The sequence below is a fragment of the Triturus cristatus genome, chromosome 9 (genome assembly GCF_964204655.1).
Source record: "Triturus cristatus chromosome 9, aTriCri1.1, whole genome shotgun sequence".
Lineage (NCBI taxonomy): Eukaryota > Metazoa > Chordata > Amphibia > Caudata > Salamandridae > Triturus > Triturus cristatus.
Genome location: NC_140592.1, coordinates 671773941 through 671797341, shown reverse-complemented (window position 1 = coordinate 671797341; position 23401 = coordinate 671773941). Strand labels below are relative to the sequence as shown.

General features: G+C 45.4%; 1 protein-coding gene across 2 annotated transcripts in view; it reads left to right on the top strand.

Annotated features, from left to right (window-relative positions):
• PACS1 (phosphofurin acidic cluster sorting protein 1) overlaps window positions 1-23401 on the top strand; it is a 1493664-nt gene that overhangs the window by 436877 nt on the left and 1033386 nt on the right. Inside the window, exon 7 of one of the 2 annotated variants that reach the window (XM_085625738.1) lies at window positions 2116-2196. The exons of the other annotated variant lie outside the window; for it this stretch is intronic. Within the exon in view, the coding sequence (XP_085481864.1) occupies window positions 2116-2196 (81 nt within the window). The remainder of the gene's footprint in view (window positions 1-2115; window positions 2197-23401) is intronic. 2 annotated transcript variants of the gene reach the window in all.

The following is a 23401-nucleotide window of genomic DNA, read 5'->3' as shown; positions in this document are numbered from 1 at the left end:
ACTACTAGAATAATGCACCCTATCTACAGGGCATAGGTTTGCTCTTAAACTAAGGCCTACTAGAAAAAGGTACGTAGTGGAGCGAGTTCTGATAATATGCCCCTTGATCCGTCGGAAATAATATTTTAAAAGTGTCTGCTAAAGGATTTAATGTTTCGATGGAATGTTTTTTGAGAGCATTGCCTGTAGACGCTTTTCCTTTTAAAAGGAACTATTTCCTCATGAAGATTATCTGCTTTCTCCATTGAAGCGGATTCAGATGTCTCTCATTAACATCATTTTTGCTGAAATCTGACCTTCCTTTTTTCACAACCCTCATTTATTTTTTTTGCCTTTCCCTGGTTTTTTGGGTCTGTTTTTGGCCAATGAGCACTTGTTCGCTGGGCTAACCCCCAACTTCTCAGTTTTCTTTTTGGACCATAGCCATGTTATGTTAAACATCGGAAAAAGTGGAATAGGTGACATATGATCAGAATTACAAGTTGTTTTCTCTAGTAATTTTTTAATTACATCTAAAATCCTTTGCAGAGCTTCAGGTACATGGGCATAATCCCCTAGAGGATGTGCACTATAATTTAAACACCTTTCACACGTATACCCATTAAAAACACTGATTGAACTGTGTATGACTCTAAAATGGCCCAAGGGAGCAAAACATTGTGTTTTGTTCATCAAAAGTAGTCTAGAAAACAAAACATCCCTAGATTCTGGTTCATGTCAGTAAGTTGATTATAACATAGCTGGGGAACTGTAAAGAATTGAACCTAACAACTGGTAGATTAGCATGCAGCATAATCTGCACAGTGCTGTGGAATATGGTGGGAACCGTAAACAATGCGTGTCTAGGACCCTAGAGTATGGAATCACCCAATTGCTTAGAGTGAACTGAGTGTACTACTCTTCCTGGCCGTACACTATATGTGTCTTAGACAGAGCCGCTATCTTTGTTCTGGGATGGAGCATGTGACCAAACATGGAGAAATGTTCTTAAGGTTTTGAGACCAACTCTTCTTTGGCATAATCACGGGCATTTGCTTCCCTGTTCTGCATACATCATTTCAGATACCTGTCAGCTTCTGATAACGAATATTGTCCTTAGCCCCCGAGATTCCACAAGCTGTAGCAGACCCCTTTACAGCATACTACTTCTATGAAAAATCAACCAGTGCCTTACTGACACACAAACGTCAACAGTATAGGCCTCGCATACGCATCTACACATCCCCAGGAGCTCTCAAATGCCATGTCCCCGACACCCCTATACAGTGCCCTGAATACGGAGTCTAAAGCTACTAACTTTTTGGACAATTTGCATGTCAGTCTGTGTGCAGGAGTTCATGTGAAATGCATAAATGGGAAGCATTTCTGCTCGATTTAATCTAATGAGAGTTATAGTACACTGTAGCCGCAGGTTTGTGCTTGCATTTACTGCTGGATAGAATTATATCAACTTCTCTTGAGACATGTTGTTTTTGTAGCGATGTCTTAATTTCAAACACACTTCCTGCGAAACATGTTGACCAGACATCACCCATCTATGCTTATATTTAAGCATATTGGACAGTACTGTGTCATTATACCCTACACATGGAATGACAGAACCTCAAACCTGCATGTTGCATGGAATACCTTTAAAGGACCATTGTACTCAATGCTCAAATTGTGCTTATTGGCATGACAGCACTGTTGAAGTAACACTGCAAGTGTGCTCTCGCTATTGGTTGCTTGACAGGATTATTGTACTGAAATCTCTACCCTGCATGCACCACGGGTGACGCTAATGGAGTCTATTATATTCTTGAAGGCTCAGCAGCATGGACTGTGCCTTCCCTTGCAAATCCATTGTTCATCGTCGGACTGCTCGGCTTTGCATTTCCCATAAATTACGTCCTGCATGCAAAACGGATTGCTTTGCCAGTGGTAACCATGTGTTTCTTCACTAAGGATATGCACACATCTCTTTCTGCTCATTCATCTCTGCCTGCACTCTTTTGTTCTGGCTTGCTCCTAGTGCAAGCGATCCGAAGAACACCAAGATGTGTTATGGAAAGGTGGGGAGCGACGGTGCAGGGGATCAACGGCCTTGGCAATAAAAGGCTATTGCTTTTCCCACAGGATTTGTTTTATGAAGACGATGATCTCAGAAAAGTAAAGAAGACCAGGCGGAAGTTAACCTCCACATCTGCTATCACTCGGGTGAGAGGGCTGTTCTATACCTTCCCTTTCTTGTTGATTTTTCTGACTGGAAATCATCCCATTTGGTCATGTTTTGATTACCCATTCTATAATGGTGCATCTTGGTACTAACATGTAAATTTGACATTCATAGTAATTCCGTTTACAGCTCCTCTTTAATCATATAAATCTTTGTCCTAGATTATGCTTCTACTATTATTTTCCACAGCTTTTTCTACCATTCTTCACTTTCCACCAATGAATCTCTTGTTCCGTGACTTTAATGTTTTTCTCTCTAGGTTACAGGTAGTTGTGTACACTTATATTATGTAGAAAAAACGGTAAATGCATGTAGTATGCCATTGTTGTACTCTGTTGGATTCTACTTGTCATTTTGGAGGGCAGGTTTTGAACTTTCTATAGTGAATACTTATTGGGGTTAAAAGTTGTCTTTCAGCTTTCATAATTTATTTAGCTTTTTTTAAATTTCTTTAAACATTCTATTGGGTTTTCATTTGCAGAATATAAAACATTTGGTAAGTACACCCTTTGTGCCAAACTTTCTCGGTTAAAGGTATTTCCAGTGACTTGTAACTAGAATATACAGGTGCGCATTTATTGTTCCATCAACAGGACCTTGGAATAAGATTATTGGCATTACCTATTTTATTAACTAACTTTTATTAACACTGCCATGTGCTTGCGCCTAAGTCAATAATTGGCTTTTGTTTAGTTTTCTTAATTGGTTCTTTAACATAACATGCCATACAGATACATGTGTTAGCTCAGCTTAGGTACCAAGGCGTATACATCAAGGTGACAACTATTCAATCATCAGTATTGATATTCGATATTCTTCAAAACTTTATTCGATTTGAAAACAAATCATAAAAGCATATAAATACCAATTCATTCAATAAAATATATCACAAAATACATGATTATTGTTCTTACTCTGCATACAAGAAATAACCATAATAAGTGCATTACATAGCACAGTTGCTCACACCGCAAAAACAAACTATAAAAGGGTTGCCACATGCATGATTAAGACTATTTTTATGTACAATCGATCTTCCTCCTGGATTACTACCTATAAATACCAATCCTTCTCCGTATAAGGCACATTAGAGAAAAGGTTAAAACTATAGGTATGAATGATCTACTGTAACTATTGGGCCTAAATTGTTCGAGGGCATAGCCAATATGTCTCTGAACTTCAGTCCTCCCTCGTGTTTCTTAGCTTTACAGCTGCTCTTAAAAAGTTGGACACACAAAAAAGTGTAAAAACATCTGACGACAATTTTTAAAACAATAAAGCTATGCGTGCCTGCTTAAATCTAGCTTTTCTTAACAGGCCCTTCCAAAACATTTTTCTAGGGTAGGCGTAATACGGGCACAGAAGAACTAGATGCAGGGTATCCTGTGGAGACCTATTGTCGCAGCCACAGGGCCCTCTCTCTTCTGAATTCATAATAAAACCTGCTGGTACCGCCAATAAATGAAGAATAAAATGTAATCTAAAACGCGTCATTAAAAATCTATCATGTGCACTCGTCAATAGTGTTAAATATGTGTCTATACCCTGAGTTGTTTTAACTAAAATGTGGTCTCTCACCATGTGTTTAGCGAATTCAGTGGTTTCGCGTTGCGCCATGGTAAACTTCATATACAAATCTTTGACAGCCTTATCCTGAGTTATTATTTTGTCCGGTTTAGTGAATACGTCTGCACGCCCTAAGTTAGAGAAAGAATCCCAGGCATATTTTATCCAGGTGATTTTCAGACCATGGTAAAGAGAATCCTGGATTACCAGCCTTGTCAGACCCACCTCTGCATTTGTCCACATCTTCAGCCTACATAGAAGTGGCTTAACTGCCACCAAGTCAGAAATATAATTGATCCCCAATTCTTCGTGAACACTAAATGCCGGGGTACTATGAGGTCAAACCAAAAGGGATGATGGCCGGAGTGTTGAACATTGCAAGCACTCACCCTAGTCAACTGATCTGGGTTTAATCCATCATTCTTTAGCTCACTCCGCCACCCCACATCAGGGTACAATGAGGGACCTTCAATAAACATCTCGGATATTTATTCTCTTCCCTTTGTAAGGTATTCACGTTGGCGAATCCCCACACCTCGCTTCCATATAAAACCTTTGAGCAACAGATTGAATTGTACAACTTTAAAATCGTGCCCGGAGTCCAACATCCCAACCTTCCTGCCAAATTCACAATTGGACCTGTGGATCTAGTCAGGGCCAAGCACTTCTCTTCCAGTAAGTGTTTAAAATGTAAATGGCCATCGAAAAACATGCCCAAATAAGCGAAAGCTAGAACTTTGCCTAGGTTCTGAGAGCATATGGTGTAATTATACGATTTACTTGGCTTCTACCCCATTTCCATGACATACGATTTTGAAAGATTGGGAGATATGTCCAGGTTTTCCATAAACTTCACAAAACCATTAATTAAAAGCTGCAAGCCATTTGGGGTGCGGCAAGGAGCACCGTGTCATCTGCGTAAAGCAGGACCAGAACCGCTCTTAGACCTATTCTCAACGGGTCTGCTTTAATGATGCTCAAGGTGGAATCTAGGCCGTTAATGTAGAAGGTCAACAGAAATGGAGCTAGTATGCATCCTTGTCTGACTCCACTTGTGCTTTTAAAAAAAGTCTGTTATCTTCCCTTCCTGGGTGTATCTAACAGCAGCTGTAGTGTTTGAGTGTAGTGATTGAAGAATGTTTATTATTGCCGAGTCCAACCCAAGTTCACCCATGATTACCCACAGTTTGCGACGATTCACACGGTTGAAGGCCGCAGTGAGGTCCATAAAGGCTAGGTATAACGCCCCTGACTTGGCTACTGTGTATTTTGCGGTAATGAGATACCAGTTAAGACATTAGTCTAAGGTGGACATCCCTGGGCGGAACTCATATTGGGCATCCAAAATAATGTGTTTATCCTCTGCCCAATCCATCAATCTGTTTAAAATCACCTGCCCCAAGACCTTTGCTGAAACATCTATCAAGGATATGGGGAGATAAGTGTTGACTATCCCTATCGCCTTTCTTATGTTATATGTTCTAGGGGTATTTGTTAAGCGCACGGCTACTCAGTGGAGTGTCCCGGCGCTGTCCTGACCCCAGGACAGAAAAGCTAACAGCCAAACAAGACCGCACTATCGCTGTTCAGGCAAAAGACGGGGCAGAGAGCGACAGCAGCTCTGTCCAGGGTCCCTGGCACAATGATGGCAGAGGACCAAGATGCTGGCATTGATGAAGTTATTGCAGCATTTAGTACCCTGGTTAAGAGTGGGGCCCAGACCTCCGTGTTTCTACTGAAGAGGTTTGGTGGGATCCCATCTGGTCCTGGTGCCTTGTTCCTCGTCAGGCCCTCAATTCCCAGACTCACTTCTTCCAAGAAGAGGGTCACAAAATTAGTGTTTGATATTGGTATTTGGGTCTGTGACTCGTTCCAGTGATTATGCATTCCCTGGAAGTGTAGCTGCCATTGATCTGGTAGAATGTTATTGCTTAACCCCGGCTTGTTCAAATCCGTAAAGCATGGGTTATTAATCACACTCCAAAAGCGGGCAGAGTCTTTTAATTCTGCTGCCTCGGTGAGCTCCTCCCAGGCCGCGCGCTGGAGTTGGCCTTTTCGTCCTTTAACTGCTTGCTTATAACTTGAACATCAGGCCGCCACCCGCTCCCTGTCCCTTGGGGTCTGCTTAAGTGCTGCTTTTAACTTTCTTAAAGCCTGCTGCGAGCATTGACTATCAAACCACCTCGGAGCGCCCCCACTGAGCACATGTATTGCGGATTTCAGCAAGCTATCCACCAGATTTGCAATATTCCTAAAGGCCTCAATTAACTCCACCCCTTCCACGTTTAAATTTAAACATTTCAGTATTTCCTGGTAACCCCTGTCAAATAAGGAAATATTAAAAGCGACAGGGTCTATCTTAGCCCATCTCAGCCTTCTGCCTTGGTCCGTTACCGCAATCAAGGAGCCCCCTGCCCGGCCATTTAATACTTGCGGCTGGGACTGGACCGCAAGCACTAAAGTGAGCGGGTTATGATCACTGAACGCGTTGTGTTGAATATTAAAATTGAATGCATCTCTTTTGATTAAAGGGGAAACAAATCGATAAACAAGTGACAACCTCTCCCTTTGAATGTTGAATGAACCGGTCTGCCCTTATTGTTAGCAATCATGTCCAACGTGTGGGTTAACCCATGGGAGTATGAGAGACCAGTCAGTTCCCGCCCCGCCTGGGTGTGCTCCAGGTGTGGTCCCTTCCTTAGTGGGCAGGATAACCAGTCTCCCTGGGCCACCCTCAAATATGGGCACAAATGACAGTTAAAATCACCGACTAAAATCAGTTGTGAATGGGCCAACCCTTTCTCAAGTGTATGCTCCAACCATGTGCTTGGTTCTTGGAGACTGCTTGATCCATGCGCATTTGACATTCCATTATAAACATTTATTAAAATTACTCTAAAGATGTTATTCGAGAATTTTAATCCCTGGGCAACAGTTGAATCCCATGCCAGGTTCTTCCAACTACCATGTATTCTCAAATCTATAAACATAATCGGGCCCCCCTTTGCTCTGCCTGAGACCGATCTGACTGCTGGGCGGAGGAAGGTTTTATATCCTTCAATGGAAACATTATTACCTATCTCCCATGTTTCCTGTAGGCATATTATATGGAACTCCCTTATATAGGTGAGCCACTGCTCATCCCCAAGTTTACTCGACAGTCCTGCTATGTTCCACAAGATCATTTTTAAGTCTCCCCCCCCACTATTCATCACAACAGAGTCAGCAAGCCCAGTACTTCTCTGCAGGGTGACAGGTCTAGCTGTATGGGTTGTCCCCAAGGTGCCTAACTCTCTACATTCCATTTGGGCTTGTGATGTTATCCTTATTTGGGGGTCCCTGCTCCTCTCAGCTACATCCATATTAGCCAAGAAAGTATCACTGAATCATTCCCCTCCCTCCCTGTGATTTAGTCAATCAATATCATTCAAATCCCTCAGAGGCGCAAATGTGTTGGTTACTGCCACGGGCCTACCATCACACCCAGGTCCCTGTTCCTGTCCTGCGTGACATTGTTTGGGATTCAAACTTGGCAAAGGTCTGTAAAAAAAACAAAACCCAGAGGGAGAGGTTTGATACCAGAGTTTACGGCAAATAAGCCAGCTGAGTGCGAGAGGATTCCATGCGCTAATTCAGGGAGTCTAAGCGTAACAATTACGCAATCTTCTGGGAAAACTTTACTCATATTGCCAATCCAGGAAACCCTCCTGGCCATAAGAATGTGCATATGCTCTTGAATATTAAAATTTGCGTACTTGCACATCCAGTGCGCCACTTTGTTAATTAACTGGTCAGTGGACTCCTCTTGGGTGTTATTGTACCTTGGCACTCCTGTCAAAACCACTGTGTATGGGGAGCAACTAACCTATCTTCCCTCCTCGGTTGGCTTTGAGAGGCGCTAACCTCCCTTAGTGCCTTTTGACGGTTCTCCTGTTGCGCCTTCTTAGACCCTGCCTCCGCTGCCCTTGCTTCCCTTGCTCCCTGAATCTTGGTCTGGGCATTGGGGCGTGTTACTACAGGATTAAATTGTGGGATCTGATTTACCGTGTCAACCTGGCTATCTGTTCTAGGCTCCAAACCCATTAATGGTAGTGAGGTTGTAATCCCTGAGGTTGGGCCTGTGGTGCCCTCTGGTCCGCATGTGTTACTGATAAAGCTGATGGATGAACAGGAAAATTGCATAGACAAATCCCTGTGGTAGATGGATTTGGTGGGGCACCATTTAACTGATCAATCAGCAAAAGTTTCTCCTCGATTGCCTGCAATTTACATAATAAAGGATCCAATACCACAGACTCCAATGTCTCGAGCCTTCTCCACTGGTCATTATGACAGTCAGAAATCAGTGGGCTAGAGTATGTACCCTGCAGCATGGTGTTCTGTGATGACCCTTGTATGCCTTCCGGGGCAGTAAATTCTTTGTTGGGCAACTTAGAGGGCTGCTGCTTTGGTCTGGGCTTTTGGGAGGCAACTTGCCTGGTCCGTTTTGACGGTGGTTCATTATTTAAAGTCCGTAATGCCACGCTCACCCTTGGGCTGGCCCTTAGGTGCTTTTTGGATTTAGTGGTAACCTCTCTGTGCACTGAATTTGATACTGTTAGTACTCCACTAGAGGCCGAAGGTTCAAGGGGCACAGCCGGCAAGACCTCTGGGGAACGAGGCACCACCAGCACTGGCGGAACTCCACTCCCCGCCAGGACCGGCACAGACACCGGAGAGATATAATCGGCTAGAATGGACAGTTCTGCGTCAGCATCAGTCAGTTCTAATGCTATATCCGCTGGCTCCCCCCCGGTCTGTCCTTAGGTATTTGGTCAACATGTGAGCACCCAACAGCTAATTGGACTTCTGCGGGGGATCTGGCCCTGCTTATACCACCTAGTGATTATCTTTTATGTGTCACAAGAATGTCCAGGGACAGTCTTTTTTCCGTTAGCTCAATTTCATGTGTCCGCACCGATTCTGCCTGTGTTAAAAAAGCGTTGAGGGTCCCCACAGGCCCCCCCTGAGGATATGAGGGCATCCTTGCGTTTAATCGGTTTGGTCATTATAGTCTAATGGATAAAAAGGTTTATAATAAAAAAAACAGTACCTCAGCTGTAAGAGTACTATACCACAAATCCGATGTCAGAGGGTAGGCCCAGCCCAGCCTCTTCAAGTCTCTGACGGGCGCAGACGGGCCTGCCCTTGGCCCGGGCACACCCACGCACTTCCCGCAGAAGCTGGCCGCGAAATTTAAAGCGCCTCCGGCGCGGTGTGGCGTCGGTGTTGATGGTGGCCGCAGAGGAGGCTGGGCCTGGTAGTCCTTGCCCCCCTCCTCTTTCCTTTACTGTGGCAGCAACAAACAGGATTTCCAATGCGGGCTTCCCCAATCTTCAGTATAATTCGTGGCCTTTAGTACAGCTCTCAACTAGTGTCGCAGGAGCCCTTGTTGACATGTGTCTTATGGTGTATGGGGGTTGATTGTTGTAGCTGGCGTCTGTGGTATGTACTGATAAGTATAGAATATGGGTGGAAGGGAGGGGAACCGGGGTCAAGGTAATAATGTTAACCGTTGCCCAACTCAGGTCACTGCCGCTTTTCGTCACTCCCCCACCACCTGTGGGTTCCATTCGGCGCAAGATCAGTGGTGCATATAGCTAGTCATATTTCTGAATTATGCGTTGGGGGAACAGATTGATAGTCTATCCATTGAGTGTCCCCACCGCATGTGCTAGTGTATCACTACTGCTAGTTCGTCTGTCAGCTGTCGGGGCCTGGAGCTCGCCATCTAGCTGCCAGCTGCTTTGAAAGTTCTGCAGTATGACATCCCAGTCGGCCGCCATTGGGATGTTGCGTAGCCCCAATGTGTCTTAGCGATGTAGGGCAATGTTTTTGGCTTGCGCCCTGATTGTTAGTGGGTGGGACCTGGACTTTATTTTGTGCCATTTCCATCTGCAAAGAGTTCCAAGAGAAGACGCCCCAGGTGTACCCCACTACTCGCCCAATGCAGTCAGCCAAATAGATAGTGACACTACGCCAGTAGTCATTGAGTGCAGGGCAACCCCATAACATATGGATAAGGTCCACGTCCACCAGTCGGCCACTAGGGCCACGGATATCCGTGCCCTTGACATACCTATTTATCTTAGCCGGGGTCAAGTAAGCTCTTTGTACTATGTAATACTGTATAATATGGAATCGGGCATTTCTGGTGAAATGGGTAGGCCCTTCTGGCATGGTCGCCCACTCAGTCTGTGCACGGGCGGGCCAGATCTGCGTACTAGCGATGTCTGAGAGGCATCAGCGGGTGTGCTATGTGTTTGTGCAGTGAGCTGGCAAATCACTTTGTAAGGTGACTCCCTGTGCCCATGATGTGTATATATTGGATTGTGAGGTGCATTCTGGGCTTCTGTGACACATTCCTTCACAAACCCTGCAGCCCTGCAAGTAGCTAGGTGTGAAGTAGGAACTGACCCTGCGATAATCCCTCGTCTTCTGCTAGGGTATAGAAGAATGCCCGCTGCCCATCCCGATAGAGATCACCCAGAGTCTGCAGGCCTGCCTCCTGCACGGCAGAGAGCTCCACTCTGGTGGTGACGTGAGCGCCTCTCGGCTGGCCCAGCAGTAGCAATGCAGGCTCATACGGACAGGGCTCAGGAGATGCATCCGGTGACAAAAGCACTTGTAGGCTACATCGAGCATCATTTGAGCGGGTGCCCCACCTCTTCTCCCAGGGTAAAAGGGCACAAGGACCGACAAGTGTGCCTATGCTAGTGAGAGCGCTGCCGGGTCTTCGAAGTTCAGCACGCTGGCCCACTTAGCTACCCCCTGTAGCTGCGGCTCTAGATAGTAAATAGTAGTGCTCTATATTGGGCACAGGAAGTCCCCCCTGGTGAGCTGGCAGGTGCAGTTTGGACAACGCAACCTTACACCGCAACCCATCCCAAATAAACTCTCGAATGGTACATTCAAAGGAACGGAAGATGGGGGGGCAGATATATATTGGCAGATTAGTGAAAAAATACAGTAGTCTGGGCAATACCACCATTTTAAGCAGTGCTGTATGGCCCATGATGGTCAGGGGCAGACTCCGCCAGAAAAGCATCTGCGACTTAATGGCATTTATCGCCTGCGTCACGTTCCCCTCTAGCAGATCAACTAACTGGAGGTATGCCCGTACCCCAAAATATCTAAAGACAGTAGGTTGCCACTTCATGTGTTGCCATTATTAACTAGGGCAGGGGCTAGGATAAGTTGGATTGAACAGGTATAAACAAGAGTTTGTCCAGTTCACTGCTGTAAAGGGATGCAAAGTTGTTCAGGATCCGTACTATGGCATCAGTTGAATCCCTTATGCCCTGAATGTACAGGAGCAGATCATCTGCATATAGAGAGATTGCATGTGTCCCACTGCCTAGGGGGATTCCCAATTTCTCCCCACTTCTGCGAATGGCCTTCGCTAGTGGCTCTATAGCCAGCGAGAATAGTAAGGGTGACAGCAGGCATCCTTGACTTGTGCCACTGCTGATGGACACGAGTGGGACCGTCTTGATTTTGGCAGATGGGGAGGTGTACAATAGCCACACTAGGCAGAGAAAACGAGTTCCAAGACTGTAGTGGAGCAAGGCAGTGAACAAAAACTTCCATTAAACGTGTTGAATGCCTTCTCCAAGTCAAGCACCACGCACTGGAGTGAGGCCAGCGTAGCGCTGAATACTTGGCCACCCGGAAAAAATGAAACTGGTTAAGGGACGTGTTTTGAGAGTGCACAAACCACTTTTGGTCAGTGTGCACCAGATTGGGCACCAGGAAGGCTAACCAGTCCACCAGTATTTTGGCCAGAATTTTGTAGTCGTGTTTAAGAGTGCCAGCGGCAGTAAGAGCCCAGTATTGTGAGTATCCTGCCGGGCTTCGGCAGGGAAACAGGCAGAGCTTTGTGGAGGAAGTCCTAAGCATTGACCCCAAGTCCTGATTTTGAATGCTTTCCCTTCCACCCCTCTGTCGGCAGTGGATCAGTGTTTATTTCGAAGAAGTCCACTATGGCAGTTCCCAACAATGCCTGGAAAGGTGGATCCTCTAGTGCCGCAGGCTGAAGGGGCCAGATAAATGCTGTTTGCATAGCGTCATCCCACACCCCCTGGAGGAGTTGGGGGTTGTGGTTCAAGTGCGCTCGTCTCATGTAGTCTGTGTCAATAAACCGGGAGCAGCTCGGTCGAACCCACAATGAGGTCAATGCAGACATGGAGGTTGTGTGGCGAGGAATAGAAGGAGTATACTCGCGCATCAGGATTCGATGTTCTCCAAGCGTCAGCCAAGCCCCAATGCTGTAGCCAGTCTCCCAGCGCCTGGGCATTAGACATGGCAGCTGTGCGGGGGGGCGGTGGAAAGGACCTGTCCAGTGCCATGTTGATAGCAGTGTTCAAGGTCCCTCTTATAAGCCAAGGTAGGACGCTCCAATGGGATAATATGCCAGAGTGTATGTAAAAAAGCCATCTCATCTGTGTTGGGGGCATATACGTTCAAGAGTAGCAAGCGCCTCCCGTTGAGGCGTCCATACACGAACACGTAATGGCCCTCCACATCCACCTCTGCCTTCTCCACCGCAAGTGGACACCTAGTCTCACTCAGATAAGCACCCCCTTGGCATATGCCGAGTAGTCTGTGACGAACACTTGACCCCGCCATCTGCGCTAGAACCTGCGGGCCTCAGGCAAAGTGTTGTGTTTACACAAATATAATTAAATAAAAGGAGGGACTGGGGCGTTTACAGGTCCTGCATACATGCCCCTTAGAATATGCAATACAAAAAGGTATGCAGTTCCTGGAGAAGAGCAAGGGAAGACAGAGGACTAGTCGGTCCTCAGTTAGAGGTGTAAAAGGGCAGAGGATTCTCCCTTTAGGAATTAGGGCCCTCACACACCCGGCTGGGTGTCATGCTTCATATTGGGCCCTGCTCCTCATCAGGTTGGCACTGCAAAACCTGACTGGCTTCCGATGTGGGGCTCTTTGTCAGAGATATTTTATTCCCAGATCCCGTCGGGTGCCGTGTGGGTATGAGGCCTTGTGGTCTAGATGGATGTGAGGAGTGTGAGTGCTAAGTGGAGGTGAATAAAATGGGATATGGAGGTACTCAAGCATACACTTTTAATCAGCTAGTCCATCAATCCGAAAATAAAATGCAAGTGGCGCATTACCAAAGTAATGTTCAGAAGTGGCGCAAGTCAAAAGGTCAACATGTTTCTTGCCTAGGCTGTCATATGATCAAGCAGCCCCGTTGGCCCACCTCCAGCCCACTGGGCCTTCATGTGTGCTGCAGGTCTCCCTGCATCCTTGTCTGGAAGCGGCATATCAAGTCGGGCCCCGCTAGGCCTCAGCCGGCTCACTCTGGTAAGTCAGCACCTTATGCGCTTGCTGCAGGCTTGGCCTCTAACTTTGGGCTGCAGCAGCTATTGCAGCCCCAATGTCTTCCGCCCTGGCACTGGCTCTCGGCTCCGGATCCAGATAGGCCTCCAGTCACTGGCTGCCGATGGCACCTCCGGATGCCAGTCACTCATCTAATAAGGCTTCACCGGCCCTCTCAGCTTCTCAGCAGTTGACCAGCTTTACCAGTTGCCAGTCATGTCCCAGACAGGAGCACCACCCCTAGTCTGCACAGTCTGGTGTCTGTCCCCGGTGGATACGGCCCGCAGTGGCAGCAGGCAGTCCCTCGGCCTGCACACCATGCGGGCTCGGGATCCAGATTGAATCTTGACCTTAGGGTGCCCACCTCCGTCTAATAGCCAGTGATTTAGCAGCCCGTAGCAGCTCAGTGCAAGTAGATCCCCTGAAGGGCATGTATGGCACTGTGGGCCCGTATTATGTAATGGATAATGGGGTCATGATGCGTAGCCTCTCTCGAGTGCGTCTGCCATCCTGGCTGGCTGGCTGGCCACTCCCCCCATCCTCGCTTTTCATTTTCTTATTGTAAAAGTTGATAACATTTTCCTTACTCCAACTAAGATATTGTGGGCTTTTAGCACGCTGAGTGTGTTCACAAAAGGAGAAGATGACAGACACATTTAGGTACATTTTAAGTTGGTTATTTAGGAAAGATGTCCACTTGCCTGGGCACCAGAGCATCACCCTGGAGCTATTGCACCCCAGCTCCAATATGCTTCTCCAACACAGGCATTCGTAATGACCTAAAAAGGCGCAGTATCGATTAAAATACTCCCGACAGAACAAAAGCTTCTTTTGGCTGATGGCCTTTGTAAATTAACACCACAGTTAGTGTGTCTCTTATGCAGTGTTTCCATTCAAGAAAAGGGACTTAAATGTGTATTACCTAGGTCTGGTTTCCAGCTCTGAGGCTACTCTAGGTCATCATGTATCCATACACCTCCTGCAAATAGAGCTGTGTAAGTCATTTGGCAGTCTTTGAAGAAAGACACTATCACTAGTCATCCCCATTCTTATACATACTGCAAATAAAAATAGCAATTCCAATAGTTTTTGTTTTTTAGGTCTCGCTTAGCGTGGCAGCGCATACGCTGCTCGCCTCGCGAGATTTATTGTTGACAAGGACTTTCAGAAGAGGGCTTTAAGCCCCGCCCCTCATTTCCATTGGCTGGCGTCACAGTTTATGCTAAACGGTGGCCTGCCAATGGAAACGAGGAATTTCTGTAGACGCTCTTTCGCCTCCGAGCCGGACTCGGTGGCCTGCTTTGCGTCTGTCGCAAAGCACTTTCTTATCTTTATGGGGCCATGTGTTTCTAATTTGAAACACATGGCCCCATAAAGACAAGAGATCGAGGCTTGTTTTATTTTTTAAGGGGGGGGGGGGGGTAGTCTCTGTTTGCTCTGTGTACCTGTTGTTCCCTGATGCTGACTGACAGCGTCACTCCCAAAAGTCACAACACTGAGACCGAGAGCGCAACCACGGACCCGAAAATGAGCTAATGCAAATAGTTCAATAATATGAATTTCAAAATCTGGCTTGGTGTCCCCCGTGGCCCCTCAGAGGCGCAACTCACTTCAGGCTGGATAAAAACTCACTGTCTCAGTTACAGCGCACGGAGTGTCGAAAGTAAAAAAAAAAAAAAAAAAGGCTTGCAGCTGGTAAACCAGTACGGATAAGGTGGGGAGGCCGGACATATAAAGGTTTATGTTCCCTAATCCATGTACTTACGCCACTGGCGGGCTGTCAACGGCGATTTTGTGTAGAGCATAAAAGTGGTGTTGGTGCTATGTCTAAAATCTGTCATTTTTGAGAAATCAGGACTATGACAAAGAGGCAACATGTGATTTGCCCGAGATCACAACATAAACCCACGTAGGGAAGCCGCGTTTGTCGGGTAAGAGCCTTACGCACAGAAATAACTTAATTTTCTATATCTCCTCATACTTCACATCTGTCATTTCCAAACTCTGTAGCTATTTTCCAGTGTATGGCACTAGCTTACCGATCCGGGGAGGATGGAAGGCTCAGCCTGCCTTGCAGGGATTTAAAGACGTAGCCAAAAAAACGCAGCATTTTTTTTTAGCAGCAAACGTTCTGCCTGACCTTTCCTGGAAATTTGTTGAGATAAGTTTGCTCTCTCTCTCTCGCTCCAACTTTAAGTCTATAATACTTTCTTCTGGATCTCTCACTGTTTCTCCAACCCAAAGTGGATACATCATGGTGCATGGTTTCCTCTTTTCGAATAATTCAAAATTCGTGGTCCCAGTTGAGTGTGGTGTGTACTTAAAAGGTCTCAGTGCACTCTATTGAATCTCTCAAGCATGCCATTTGTTTGTGGGTGGTTTAGGTAACCCTTTTTAAGAGTAATTCCTTTAGCTTTCAAAACACTTTCCATTTCATAATGCATCAACTGGACTCTATTGTCAATAAGACTTTCCCTTCCAAAAATCTATTTAAAATAATTAAAAACTGAAGAGGTTGCTACCTCCTTTACTACTGTATCTCTAGCCAACAGAAGGCCACTTCCATAAGCACCAAATTGTATACATTAGCTTTTCCCTGTATAGGTTCTAAAATGTTAAATACAAAAATCTTTTTCCAAGTACTGGTTGATAACTTCCTACATATCACTGATGGTACTCCAGTCTTCCATATGTTATCACTTTGATTACAGTCTATGCAATCTTTCACTGTCCTCTCTGCTTCCAGGGCCATGCCTGGCCACCATTAACTTAACCTTAATCTTTCTTTGGTTTTTCAAATACCTTATTAACTCAAATAAGCAAATTCAGTCAGCCGTGATCTCAACACAGGAGAAGGGATCAGTCTGATACCACACAAAAGCAATTCCTCTTGGATTTAAAGTTCATCTCTCACCTTTTCATACATTACCAGATAATCAAAATGCTCACTTTTCTCGCTTCCAGCACAACCACCAGAGACCAAATCACAAACTTCCTTCAACAGTATATCTTTAGACAATGCATCAAAACATTCTTGAGAGATGCACCCCTTGGTGACAAGACATACTTTAACTAAATCATCCGACTCATCTTTCTCCTGATACCAAACAACTTGGAAAGACAATCTGCTGCCTTATTCAGGACATTAAGTAAGTATGTAACGTTAAACTAAAATTCCTGTAGTGCTACAATCCACTTACAAATCATGGATGATATAGAGTTAAGTCTGTTCGTTCCAAAAATGTCTTGGAGTGGTTTATGGTTACATTACATTGCAAAATTATCTCCTCATAAGAATGTCTTACATTTTGATTGGCCAGAACACAGCTAGAAATTCCTTCTCTATGGAGGAGTATTTAAGTTCTGCTCCATGTAACTTCCTAGAGGCAAATGCAGTCATGCATTTGCTTCCTTTCCTCACCTGTTTCAATACTGTGCCTATTCCTTTTTCACTGGCATCAGTAACTACAATGCAAGGAAGAGGTAGGTTAAAGAGGCTCTACTTGGGACCTTCCTGTAAATGTTCCTTAATCAAATTAATCTCTGCTTCACAATCTTTCATCTAGTGGAAATGCTTACATTTTGTTAACTGTTGATGTATAGCAACAGTTTTATTACAAAATTGGAAATAAAACAAAAGTAAAATTCAGCCATACCTAAAAATGTGTGTACCTAGTCTTTTTCAGTTGGACTAGGCAAATCTTGGATAGTTTGAACTAACTCCTATTTAGACTTAATACCCTCACTGATGAATAGATGTCCCAAGTAACTTATCTTAGGCTTTGCAAATTTACCCTTGCCTTGCTGGCGTCTAGAGTCAAACCACTCTCTCTCCCAGAATTTCCTAAACTACCTTCACATAATCCAAATGCTAATATAGAAACTCTGAAAGTGTCAAAATGTCATCATGTAAGAACTGTACTCCAGTCACATTGCCTAAGAGACAGGCCATAATTCTCTGAAATTCATATGCAACTGAACAAAGACAGAATGGCAGCCAAAAAAAGTGGAAAGTACCAAATGGTCTGAGAAATGTGGTTAAATCCTTAGAGACTTCAAACCCCTTAATTAGGTGGTATGTTGAAGATATAGAGTGGTAAAGTATTTTGCTTCAACAAGAAGACCAACCGTCTGTGCAATGTATGATAGAGGGTATTTGTCATCAACCACTCCCTTGATTAGTTCCCTGAGATCCACCCACCTTGTTATCTCCCCATTGGCCTTATGTGTCATCTCTACAGCAGTTAACTACTTGGTATATTCAACTGATTCAATAACCCTTTAGCACACATTTTTTTCAATTTCCATCTTGACTGTCTCTCTAGCACCAAAAGGAATACTTTTTAGTTTGCTCACAACAGGCACGGTATTATTAACTAGTTTGATGCGAGGTTTATAACCTTTTAGGCATCCAATCGTGCTTGAAAAAACTTTTGGAAAGATCACCCACACAGTTCAATTCAATGAAAAAAATGTGTTTATTTAGACCATTGGCATTTATACAGTACAGCAATTTATATCCATTATATTATACACAATTTCAATTTTTTTTAAAACCTTCTTTTAAAAAAACAAATACATATATAACAGTCAAATTCATCTGGTAAAAATGTTACCCTTTAAAATATGCCTTCAAGTGAAATATCTGATATGGTCCCAGAGATTACATAAAACATCATAGATACTAAAACTCAGTAATCACAGTTCTGACTGCCCTCATGAATGGCACATGCTATGTCCAAAAAACGCATGTCAGTTAAAAATTCTTCAGCATGCCCAAGGTTCTTAATCTTATATTTCAAAAGTATTGGGTGTAAAAACTGTTGCCACTGTTTTTAGGTCGAGCCTAGCGCAGCGCGCATGCGCTGCGCTAGGAGATGACCTTTAGAAATCGGTCTGCGGCATCCACCTTGCGGGAGCGAGCAACGGCGCACAGGGGCCATCTGTTTGTAATTGGCGTGACCGCGTGTGCTTGTTTACATTTGCCTGCTTGCTGTCCCTTTCACTTTCTTCAGCGCGGAATCTGCAGAGAGCAGTAATTAGGACTTTCCCTCATTTTGTGAAATTCTTGCAGCCCTTTCTTAACTTCCTCCTTTTCTCTGCTGCCGTCCTCCCTCCCTCGTGATCCTTTCTTCCCCCAACGCCCCTCAGCAGCTCCCAACTCACTGCCCTGCCCGGGGCTTCCAGAGAGCACTCGACACCTCCCAACTTTCATGGAGAAGACAGAGAGAGGAGTCGAAGAGCGAAAGGAGAAAGAGAGCCGATTGGGCTTTACATTGTACGTGGAGCCATTCTTAAATTGATGGCACTTTGCATGGAACAGCAGGAATTGTGCTATTCCATCTTAGTTTGGCTCCTAGCCTTGAAGAATTTGCTGTTTGGCACCACGTGATGTAAAGACCTTCAGGCTGCCCTCATATTACCCTGTGGTGAGTAGAGTGGCACTCGAGGAAGGCAAGTTAGTAATGTATGCCCAGACACCAGCTCTGCCTGCCAACGTTCCCTAGCGTTGTTTTGTAATTCTGTAATCCTAGCACCAGACAAAGCGCTTAGTTAACCAAAGGGCCCTCTAAAGTGGGCTTAAATCTTTCCACCCTGCCATTAGTTATTTCCCAGTGAGTAACACCTGAGTATTTCGTGAAATTTGGGAATTCTTCACCATTGATTGGAGAGCTGTTATCTGTTTTGGGTAAATTAGGACTACCCTTGGCTGCTGGGGCTCTGGGCTTGGTAATACTACGTCAGCAGTAGACGACACCTAATCCACCAGTGGAAGCCGGAAATACTCGTCAATGAAGACTCGTAGTGTTAGGAAGTTAACATTACCGGAGACACATGTATTTAGGTGGGGTCTCTGCACCTTTTTTCATAAAAAACACAGAGAAATCTGGACCAGTATATCACAAGACTTTATTTCAACCCGATCTAATTCATAATATATGCAAACATTTCACCTTTGATATCAAGTAAGTAGTGCGACAACTATGGATAAACAAAGAGTAAACAATAAACAGTGGAATATTACATTATGTTGAGTCTTTTCTTGTTCCGGCTAATAATAATATTTAGCACTGAACAGTCTGCCATTGCGAGAGATGCGGTACTTCTAGCCACAGCATGGCTAGTCATCAGTGACACGTGAAGTAACAGGAGATGTTGTAGTACCCAAGATAATGTGCTGCATGGCTAAATACTTATAAGGTCCCGAAGGCGAGACCTATTGGCTATGCCAATGCTTGTTTAACCTTTGAACAGTCCAACAGAATGTGCAACATATCACATTTAGTGTTCAGGCCACATGTACAGTTTCCTCCTGAATGAATCATTTTTGATTTTACCATATCAGCGATCTTACAAGGGTTGAGTCCAATCCTTACTCTTAGTTATTTACTTCTTAGCAGCTGATTTAGTAAGATATCCACATACGGAAAACTCTCTTTATTCCACCAAGAGTTTGACATAATAGTACTGATTTTTTCCCCACTTAAATAATGATAGTCGCATTCATGGTACAGGTCTTTACCTAGCTCTTTTAATTCATCTTTGAGATTGCAATTTGTAGGTTCTGTGGGCGCATCATTACTTTCATATCTTTACATACAATTTGATCCTACCATTTTTTGCCCATTTTATTTCACTTTGGTCAGTTTCCTTCTTGCACCACTGAGAAACTTTCTGTACTTCCTCTCCACTCAATTTTCCCCAGAATCTTATTAACGCTTTTGCAGCCAATCTATTCCATGATATCATACCAGTTTCTAATCTTATTGCTTTAATCATGGCGGAGCTGGGGAGTGACAATAAGCTCTTTAACCACTTCCCCCTCCTCTGCATCCTACCTATTTTCGCCACTAATATATAGCATCTCGGCTCCATGTTGCAATTGTGGGGGGGATCATTGATACCTATGCTTTTAGGACTGGTCTGTATGACATTTCTCCGAACTCCCTATTGAATTTTTTCAGGCCACTCACCGAGGCTATAGCCCTGGTCTTCAGTGCCTCTATATGTGTTTTCCGTTTCAAGGACCTATCAAACCAGACTCCAAGATACTTATATTTCTTAACTAATTCAAGTGTCTTTGATCCTAGGTGCCAATGAAATTTACTTTGTCTTCTCAAAGCAAAGCACCCTCGATTTATCCATGTTTACCACTGTTTTACACCAACAGTAACTCTCGAATCCTCCTGAGGCTCAGCCGGGAGTAGCCAGATTGATAGTGCTTGTCTCTATTTTTAACAAACTGCTAAAATTCTGCTTTTAAATAGAACTTACTTACTTTGCCTGCTACACAGCTGCAGTCCGCAGGATCCCTTTCGCGCAGCACAACGAGCGCTGATTAGGGCGAAACTGACGACCTCTCGTGACCGCCATTCCCCACGCCCTGATTGGGAGACGCCCACTCCGAGGCCACGCCCCCTGCAGAGCATTGATAAGAGACGCGCTGCTTTGTACACGATCAGATAACTCTCGAATCCTCCTGAGGCTCAGCCGGGAGTAGCCAGATTGATAGTGCTTGTCTCTATTTTTAACAAACTGCTAAAATTCTGCTTTTAAATAGAACTTACTTACTTTGCCTGCTACACAGCTGCAGTCTGCAGGATCCCTTTTGCGCAGCACAACGAGCGCTGATTAGGGCGAAACTGACGACCTCTCGTGACCGCCATTCCCCACGCCCTGATTGGGAGACGCCCACTCCGAGGCCACGCCCCCTGCAGAGCATTGATAAGAGACGCGCTGCTTTGTACACGATCAGATAACTCTCGAATCCTCCTGAGGCTCAGCCGGGAGTAGCCAGATTGATAGTGCTTGTCTCTATTTTTAACAAACTGCTAAAATTCTGCTTTTAAATAGAACTTACTTACTTTGCCTGCTACACAGCTGCAGTCTGCAGGATCCCTTTCGCGCAGCACAACGAGCGCTGATTAGGGCGAAACTGACGACCTCTCGTGACCGCCATTCCCCACGCCCTGATTGGGAGACGCCCACTCCGAGGCCACGCCCTCTCCCTTCGTCACATCTTCATAAATATGTGTATGTATCGGAAGCGCAGCGGACGAGCGCAGCGGGCGCGCCGAAGGCGCAGCGGGCGCGCCGAAGGCGCGCTAAAGGCAAGCTCGTCTGCGCTCGTCCGCGATCAGGACGCGACCGGGGCCGGTCTTTCTCCCCGCCCCCTAGCCACACTACTGCAATATACTCTCGGACTGAGCTGATGTCTGTGAGACCCCCACTATGTGTGACCTGCCCGCTTTCTATTTCAGACACTTGGAGCCTGGCTTATTCTTGCCCTGTCTGTAATTTCACTCTTCCGGCTTTAGATCCTAGCACCAACATAATACACTCATCGAACTCTCCCTCCACTTATGGAGCCCAGTCCCCCCTGACTCTCAGAGCTGCGCTGATTAACTGTCGCTCACTGAGCAAACATGCCATTGACATCTGGCAGTCCCTTCGGGACAACAACTGGGACTTGCTCTTTTTAACCGAAACATGGTTGAACGACACCACGAATCCCGCAATCACCCTGGCCTTACCGGAGGGCTACAGTATTGTTTGCGCCAATAGACCAAATAATATACAGGGAGGCGGGATTGCTCTAATTCATAATTCCAAATGGTCGGTTACCCTCCCTCCGTTCAATCAAATTGAATGTATAGAGGGTATGCCTTTCGTTGTTCATATCTCCCCCTCTTTCTCCTGCTCTGGAACTCTCATCTACCGCCCCCCTCACTCTAATACCTCTTACTTACCTGCTTTAGCTGACTATGTTACTCAGCTTAGTACACGATATGCTAACTTTACCGCTTTGGGAGACTTCAATCTCCATGTTGACAATGAGTCTTGCTCGCACAGCAAGCTCTTCATCTCTACGCTTGCAGCCTGTAACCTAGCTCAAATAATATCTTTACCTACGCATAAAGCGGGTCATACTCTGGACCTGATCTGCTCCAACCTACCATCTATTCGGGCGACTCCCCCTACCCCGGTTATTTGGTCGGACCATTTTCTTATTCCTTTTGAGATCAACATTTCTTGTCACATTAGACCCGTTATCATTCCCAAAACAATTGGAAGAAATTGGAGCCGCATCACCTCTGAGACGCTCCGGGAATATTTAAAAAATACTCAACCCTGCCCGTCCCTTGACCCGGATTTACAGATTGACCACTTGGACACATGGCTTAGTCAGGCCATTGATGCTCTGGCCCCCCTTAAAACCATCAAAACTTATAGGGCTGCACCTTCGGCACCCTGGTACTCTGATGAGCTTAGGCAGAAAAAGGCCTCCTGCAAATCTCTTGAACGCCTCTGGAGACAGAATTACACCATCGACAGCAAAATCTCCTATAAATTAGCCCTTAAAGAATATAGGAGACTGATTGAGAAGCACAAACGACACTTTCTAGCCTCCAGAATCACGCACGCCAGTAATGGCGCTAGGGAGATTTTTAATATAGTCAGATCCTTCACAGACCCCCACGCGCTGACTCGGACTCAGCCTGCTTCACAATCATTATGTGATAAACTTTCCAAATTTTTTGAGGATAAAATAGAAATCATTTACTCCTCTTTCCCCACCCTCGACACATTAGGTTGGGAAGAAAAGCCCACCACTCTCTCGCCACCACTGCCTATCTTATCCGATTTTGCAGCCGTCTCGGAAGCCGAATCTATGGCTGAACTACTCAATTGTAAATCAGGCTCGCCTAATGATCCCTGGCCAGCCAAGCAGTACAAAAAACTTGCCTCTCTACTTAACCCTCATCTGAACCATATTTGGAATAGCTCTCTCAGACTGGGCTGTTTTCCTGCTAAATGGAAACATGCCTCGTTGGTCCCTATCCTTAAAAAGTCCAACTTGGATCCCGACCAACCTAGTAACTACAGACCCATTTCCCTCTTGCCTGCACCAGCAAAAATCCTGGAGAAACTGGTGCATTCTCAGTTGGCGAACTATATTGAGTCCAATGGACTTCTCCATGATTCCCAGCATGGCTTCAGGTCGGGCCACAGCACGGAGTCTGCCCTTATTGAAATGGCGGACTCGGTGAGGTGGACGCTTGACCAGGGATCGAGGGCGGTGCTAGTGCTGCTGGATTTATCAGCAGCATTCGACACCGTCTCTCACAAGATCCTGCTGAGTAGGCTCGAGGACTTGGGTGTGGGAGGTGTTGTGCTGAAATGGCTCACATCCTATCTTTCGGACCGCACACAGCAGGTTTTCACCCCTCCCTA